Below are 7583 nucleotides of genomic sequence, written 5' to 3' on the forward strand. Positions count from 1 at the left end.
TCGATCAACTTTTCAGCGCAATCTGTCTTTTGGTTCTTCAGATTTGTGCTTTTGAAAACTCTAAGTGTGGCTTCGTTATATATTCACCTTAAAAGTCGGCTATCAATTCCTTTAGTTATTGCCTATTTTAGGCGTTATTCGTGGTTTAGAAAATTTTAATCTTAAAATAACTTAAAAAGTACATAATTTGTAAGAATTTTGACAACATATTCGAAATCAGCGACCCCGAAATTAGTAAGTAAGGGTATTTTCAACACAAATGAACATTGATCACTGACATGATCAATGTTACCCCAAATCAACAAAATCAAAAATTAGATTCAAAAACCTATTTAAACATGTTTCAAAGTTTTACAATACTTTTTCGGGTAGCTTTACACATACTCAAAGGGCCAGTACTTGTTTTGAAAATATATAACATGTAACGTTTGCTTCAACAAGAGAATTATTCAAGAAAGATTGAAAATTCTGATCAATGTTACCCCGGATTACGGTACCTATTTGTGTTTCAGTCACATATCATACTCTTTTCTATCAGTTCTCTCACTTCCAGACAGGTATCTGAAACCGATCTAAACGCTAAACACTGAACGCGTTACATGTTCAAAATATCAATTGCACGATACGCAACAAGGGGGTATTTAGAAGATGCTCAATCTTTATCGGAGCCCGTAACGTGGGTAGATCACCTTTTTGGGTTGCGTTACGAAGTAAGATCTACCAACCAAACTGAACCCAGGTGACATATACTCCGTGGAGTATACTCCACGTCTAATCAATTACACACCACAATGGCGCCGTTGGCGAAGACCCAGTATTGTCCGTGCTGCGGGTATCCCCAACAGATTTTACCGCCATGGCCAAAAAGAGAACGCTAACAAGTGGCCGATTTCCAAGCTCCACACCCTAAAACGAAAGTACACAGCGAATGAGTAACTTGCGAAAAGACAAAGGATTTTTCACTCATATTTGCGTACGACTGGATCAGCACAAAAAATGTGCTTTTCACACAAGTTTGCATGAAATCTTTTGTCTTTTCGATCGCTGCGTGAAAGTTACTCCTTGCTCTGTGTACATCGATCTTTCCGTGCATGATGGGATAAAGAGTGAGTGCGAGTTTTGAACGAGAGAGAAAAGAGAGTGAAGCAACGAAGGATGAAATACGTTGAGCATGGGAAATGGCAAGGTATTTATATAATGGAAGGTTAAGCAGGTCGTTTAGTTTGTGGGGAAAAGCAGGGGAAGCCAAATTTCAAAGGAATTTGCTGAGAGGGGGTGTTTGTTTTCAGAATTTCTCACGGTGAAAAAATAATGGCCGCTCAGCCAGTTTTGACATCTAAGACTACCTTAGAATATGTAAATACCTTGGGAAATGGGGTGTGAGTGAGCAAGACTGCGATACCTGCAATGGTAAGAGTCATGCAGAAACGTGAATGAGGCTTCCGGCATTCTGTTGACGATGTTTGCGAGTATCGGACGCGTGTGAAGTTTTCTGAAATAGAATTCGGTCGAAAAAAATGTGGAGTATACTACAGTTACCACGTTCTCATTTTCGTTTCGGTTGTTTTCTTCTAGGCTGGTCTGGGTCCCATTCTGGTGAAAGAGCTGTCGTTGAGTGGATTGGAACCAAATTGCTATCCAGCGAGAGGTGATACTAGTTTTCAATGCTGTTATATGGACTGTCCATTTCCAGATCGAGAAGTTTATACTACCTTCCAGAAAGTAACGCTCAAGAAAGCATACTCCTGTTCCAGTTTACGTAGCTGCAATTCCAGCCGGGAAGATCTTGATGTCAGCCTATGCTAGACTGTTTGAATACTTCTGGATTCTTGCAGGCACGTTTTACATATCCACTGTAGGATTTCCACCTATGGTGACACACCGGCGCTGGACATATGCCATCATCATGCATCGCACTGGTCGCATTGTACCAGGTTGTCCGCACTGTCCAATCGATCACAATTGACACATATATGTGACAATTTGTTCTGTATGTGTTGAAATGCCTTAAAGTATGTATCCCTTGTTCCTCAATGTAATTAAAAACTTTGATCGCCAGATTATGTGGAATCAAACAATGCAATGCAATGGGTTCGTGATAAAACTTAGTTATATTTTCATTTTAACAATTATTCTATGCAAAACAAAATCAACCTAATCTTCAAAACTTTTTGACACACTGTAATTTTTTTTCACTTCGAAACTTATTCCCTTAATTTGAAATATCTCAGAATCTCAACACGAGCGTCACAGTTGCCGAAGTTTTGTTCATAGCTCAGTTTTATACCCTAAGGCACTTGCTCTTGATAATTACAAACTTTCTGCCAGCTATGCTGAACAAATGTACTGTAATTCATTGCTTTATTCGTCAGACAGGCACCTTAAAAATCTGAAAGCAAATTTGAAATTAGATTCTAAGTTGTCTCGTCGTGTCCAAAACTTAAATCAGCATCTCAATACCTTGAATCAATTCATCAACTACTTATTACTAAACACAAATCCAATCTTGTCCATGTTCATCAAGCTGGTACCGGATTTGATGTTGTGCACGCGGCTCACCGATTCCGATCCCCTCCTGGATGCCGATCGCATCGAACTTTTGGCCGACGACGACTCGCTCAACATGCTGTGCACCGGTTTCGTGGTGATCGAAATGTTCATCGCAAACTTGAGCTCCGCCTTCAATGCTTCCCATGGGGTGACCTGGACGGAAATAGATCTCTATGAAACACGAAACTGTGTTTATGTCAATGTCAACGGGTAATACCTTCTCATCAACCGCCACCTTCCGCACGTTCCACAGGAACTCCAAAATTCCCAGAATAAATGCGAAGCAGCATCCACAGGCCAGAACTAAGAAGACACCACCGACGTTGTCTATTCCAAGCTCGGCGGCGCTGTCCGCGGCCGATTTGGTAGCATGTTCATCGCACCGACCTCCGCCGTACATCTCCTTCCACCAGCGGGTCTTCAACTGGTGCAGCTTACCTTCTTCCTGCATTTTGAGCACTGCTCCGGAGATGGCCGTCCGGTATGGGGAGTCTACGGATGGGTAAGATCAGGCATTAGAAGATCAAGTTCATTGAATAAAGGGCGATACTTACTAACGGGCATGGCGATTCCGTATCCTTTGGAGTCCAGCAGCCCTCCGATTTGGGTGAGTTCGCAATACCGCTCGGTGATGTACTCCAACGAAGTGGACTCCATCAGGAAAGCGTACAGGCCACGTCCCTTAAGGACGCGATCGCGTCCTTCGTCGTTACTCTTGGTGAAAACCGACGGACGAGTAGACTCCATGGCGGCCCACATCCTCTGATAGGTGGAGAAGTTCGAGTTACGGAAGAAACTGAGCGTACTACCGCCGAGCACCGCCCCGTACTTGATCTTGCTCTGTTGGGCTAGATCCTCGGCACTCTCGATCGAGGCATCCATTCGCTCCATGGTCAGGAAAGCTGCCAAGTTGGCTGTGTAGGACGAAAGCATGATCAGCGCGAAGAACCACCACATTCCGGAAACTACTCGGGTGGAGACCGCTTTCGGCAGAATGTCGCAACCTTGACCCATGATGGATCCCATCGTGAGCCACAGGGCGTTCAACATATCCCAGATGTTCTCCACCTCATCAATGTCATCCTGCTTGCAAGGATGGGCGCTCTCCCAGTCAGCAGGGGCCATACGAGACAGGACGAAGAGCAACACGGAGACGCCAAGATAGGCGGTGGCCATGTAGATCCACACATCCAGGGAAAGAGGGGATAGGAAGGAAAACAGATCCTTGGGCTGAGGCACGGGCTTGGCGTACAGAATGCTGATACCAAGGGTCATGAAGGGCATCGTAAAGTCTACGGCAGTGCGGCGTTCGTAGGTGATGGTAAGGTCGCAAATGGCAAGATCCGCTTTCTGAAAGGTGTGAAGATTAGTAGTGATCAACGACGTTTAGAAATCGATAGCTTACCCGATCAAGTAAGTGTTTCACCAAGCCATCCCATCTTTTCGTCTCTTTGTTGTACGATCCGTACTTTCCGTCCGGCACGAGTTCCATGGTGTATTTGAAGCCGAGGATTTTGGAAATGCCGTCGATCAGCTCGATGGAGTATCCTTCGAAGCGATTGTTGCCTTCCAAGAATTCGCCTTCCTTCTTTTCTCTGAAAATATGGCGTTAATGATTAAAGTGTCCCGAGGAGTCCCCGAATCTACCAACTTCATCATCAGGAACGGAGCTCCCAACCGTGATGCCACGATGAACGTCTTGTTATGCAGCGATTCGACGATCTGCAGGTGAACATCCTCCTGACTGCGAGTGTAGATGATCCCGTTGGTCGGATCCCAAACGGCGATCTTCATGAAGCCATCCTGATGATTTAGTTCTACAATGTCCAGTTGGAAGTGCGTTCGCCGGCCGTAGTCATCGAAGATGATCGGTCCGGAGATGCCGTGATCGGTTTTCTGTAAAGAGGAATGGTTCAAGATGGTGTTGTTGAAATTATCTCTCAGAACTTACAACTTTCATGTAGTTAACGATTCGCAATCCAAACGGCCACTGTCGAAGGTTCTTGCTTCCGCATGACAGCCTTGACGGTGTGATCTCCTCTGTAGCGTCCAGCTCCCTAATGGCGGTAGCGTAGAGTTTCACAGCATCGTGGTACAACGCGGACTCCGTCCGGACGTGCTCCGGAGAAACTCGGAAAACCTTCTTCATTCTGGCTTCGCCCTGTTCCCAATCGTGAACAGCATTCTTAATATCGAAACTTTTCGTGTCCATCAACCGCAATGTGGTTATGTTCGACCGGGAGTACTTCAGCTCTTCAAAGTCCAAGGTGTGAGCGTCCAACGAAGTGATGATATAGCTCTGATACTCTTCCAGCATCTTGACCTCCTTTGCTTGTCGGAGAATCTCCAGAATCTTTTCGGGATGAACTTCCAGAATGATATGGCTCTCTCCGGATGATTGGATATCCTTGAGCAGCGGTCTGTAGTCCGGATTATCATCAATCTGCCGTACGGTGATCGGATTATCTCCGGGTCCATGAATTTGCAACACGTCTTTCAGTCGCATCAAACCCTCATCGCTATCGTAGATGATCGTAAAGCTCTTCCAAGTGTAGTCCACGATCAGATCTTGCAAAGCTCGCGACAGAATGTCCGCTTCCGGATAGAGGTTGATGGTCATTGCCTGCAGCTCCGGATCCCATCCTCCGAAGGGCTCCGGATCCCAATGAGTTATAATGTGCGGAATTTCGATGGTTTTGCAGATCGAACTCACAATACCGGAGGTCAACATCGAGCTTGGACCGAAGATGGCCGTGACACCTTCCGACACCAGCTCGCACACTTTCCGTTCCGTTTTGTAGCTGTCATCCGGGGAGACGTACTTTATCAGTGGAACCAACTCGAAGTGCTTCTCGTGCATGTTAACTCGTTCGATGGCATATTTGAAAGCGATCTCCGATTCATAGTTGTCTCCGTGGAAGATAGCTCCTGAAATGCGGTGAATAGAACATATATTCGAACGTCATGGCGACATCGAGTCTAAAAAAAGACGCTGGGAAACCTGATCGCTCCACGCTTGCTACGCTTCGCTAGATTTGTTTACAAACGTAGCAAGCGGTATTTTTGCAGTAAACCGAAGTTGCACGCGCGTCTCTCCACCATAAAAAATGACGGCCCGTTTCCTTTGATCTCACGTGGATCGTCGCCATTAGATTTCAAGTTTATTGCTTGTATTGTGTAATTCGAAAAGTTTCTCTTTTAAAATGCGTAATAACTCAAATATCGTATGGATGCCACGTATTCAATGTAAAGTTCGACAACTGCTAGAGTTGTATAACTTCTTCCTCATCCAAAATTTTCATTTTATTGATTTTCAAAATTCCCGTCATCAGACCTCACCAAACCCAACAGTAGCAAACTCCACTTACCGATAGGGATCTCCCTCTTCCCTTGAGCAGCGAAACAGACCACCAAACCGACCAGCAGAACCAGCAAACTCCCCATTTCGAAGAATTTTCCAATATGGCGTCCACCCACTTGTGCGCACCGGGATTTATTTTTCCATCAGCTGTGTCACACACTGCCTACTGCTCGGCGAAAGTGGTTGATGATCTTCCGAGAAAAAAAAAATCTTAACTTTCCACAGCTGCTCAGAGTCGGTTAAGTACATGTGACGACGACGATCTCCAATCGACTGACTGACTGACTGAAAATAGCGGTGCGAACGCGTGAGTGAACGTGAAAACCGTGAAAACGACGACGACCCGGTGGCAGTGAAAAATGTGGTGCGTTTCCATGGTGACACACCGTCCGCTTCCGCGGATCGGTCGTGTGTGGGTGGATCGTCGTTATTGGGTTACATTTCTCTGCGGGGAAAGCTTTTCGCTCAATTATTGGGAGAATACCTAGGGGAGATCGGTATGTTGTGTGTCGTTTTGGTAAATGTGATTCATGGCAATATATAAATTGCTGAGATCAGAATATTTGGCAGATTTTCTCAAAAGATGTAGACTAGTCTACACAGTAAACATCTCGTCCCGCGAGGGCTTTGTGCGACGAGATGGTGATGTGATCGAAAGGTTGAAGCAGCACTTCAAGGAACACTTGAATGGTACGGGGAGCGCAGACTTGGAGGACCAATGCAGTGCAGTGGTATAAATGACTACATCAGTATACCAGGGAGCAATAACGAGCCAACTCCCACGTTGAGGGAAGTTAAAGATGCCATCCAGCAGATCAAGAGAAATAAGTCTGCTGATAAGTGTTAAGGATGGTATTGGAGCTGAACTCATCCAAATGTGCCCGGAAGAGTTGGCCACTTGCCTGCCCGAAGTGCCCAATGGTTTGCGCTCTTAGTTGAGAGGGGTTGGTGCCGGTGGGCCTCACCTCTCGGATTTCGGGAAGTCCGAGGAGTCCGAGGTGTCGACGATCGAGGGGTTTCGTTGCCTGCCTTGTTCCCTTCTCAGTCTGTGGCTGTTTGCCGCCGGCTGGGCTTATTTATGGGGTTAGATGTCGTTGAAAAGACCTGCTTCTTGGTTCGGCCAAGTTTTCCGCCAGTAGTCCGCGATGATTTGCGGGTCTCTGGTGGGCGAGCCGTTGACCGTTAAGCACATTTCTTTTACCCTTCATTTGTCCTGTAGTTCCAGCGGACGACAGCTGATCATTGATGGAGTCCAATAATTCCTTCCAGGACTTTTCCTTGGCTTCGCCCATTCGCTGGCGGCAGGCGTTCCGCGCGTTCATACAGTCTTACTTCGCCAGTGCTGTGTCCGGGTGATCCGGCGGGAGCCGGTCTTTCGTCCTTTCGAAGACTCGGAGCTTCTTCCTCCGGAATTTCACCGCCGCCTTGGTGGCTTCGTCCCACCAACGAAGCGCACGATTCCCAGGTTTGGGGCTGGTTTTTGGAATGATCGCAGAGGTGATTTCCTCCATTGAGGTATATGTTCCGGTCCCGATTTCCTCCTCGACAGCTGCTTGGAACGCTGACCAGTCGGCTTTTTAATGGAATGGTTGCTACCGTGGGGGCGATGTCTATCGTCGTTTCGGTTGTTCCCCTCTGAAACGTTGGCGATCCATCGTTCAGTATGACGAGG

General features: G+C 46.4%; 1 protein-coding gene across 2 annotated transcripts; it reads right to left on the reverse strand.

Moving 5' to 3' along the window:
* Window positions 1-2092: 2092 nt before the first annotated feature.
* On the reverse strand, window positions 2093-6199 carry LOC109398429 (glutamate receptor ionotropic, kainate 2-like). 2 transcript variants are annotated; one of them, XM_062845083.1, is made up of 8 exons: window positions 5919-6199; window positions 4502-5478; window positions 4202-4446; window positions 3956-4145; window positions 3105-3900; window positions 2768-3042; window positions 2461-2703; window positions 2093-2389 (listed from the first exon to the last, which is right to left on the reverse strand). In XM_062845083.1, exons 1-7 carry the CDS (start codon window positions 5992-5994, stop codon window positions 2479-2481), a joined length of 2784 nt encoding a protein of 927 aa, XP_062701067.1. In that variant the 5' UTR covers window positions 5995-6199; the 3' UTR covers window positions 2093-2389; window positions 2461-2478. The 2 variants fall into 2 exon arrangements, with proteins under 2 accessions (XP_062701067.1, XP_062701066.1); XM_062845082.1 differs by having other exon boundaries at window positions 2093-2703.
* Window positions 6200-7583: the final 1384 nt, after the last annotated feature.

Source organism: Aedes albopictus, chromosome 1, assembly GCF_035046485.1.
Source record: "Aedes albopictus strain Foshan chromosome 1, AalbF5, whole genome shotgun sequence".
Classification (NCBI taxonomy): Eukaryota; Metazoa; Arthropoda; class Insecta; order Diptera; family Culicidae; genus Aedes; species Aedes albopictus.

Coding starts and splice junctions, on each gene's coding strand:
- LOC109398429 (XM_062845083.1), bottom strand. CDS start 5,994: ATGGGGAGTTTGCTGGTTCTGCTGGTCGGTTTGGTGGTCTGTTTCGCT. Junction 4,447..4,501: donor TCGTTAACTACATGAAAGTT/GTAAGTTCTGAG, acceptor TCCTCTTTACAG/AAAACCGATCACGGCATCTC. Junction 4,146..4,201: donor GCTCCGTTCCTGATGATGAA/GTTGGTAGATTC, acceptor CCATATTTTCAG/AGAAAAGAAGGAAGGCGAAT.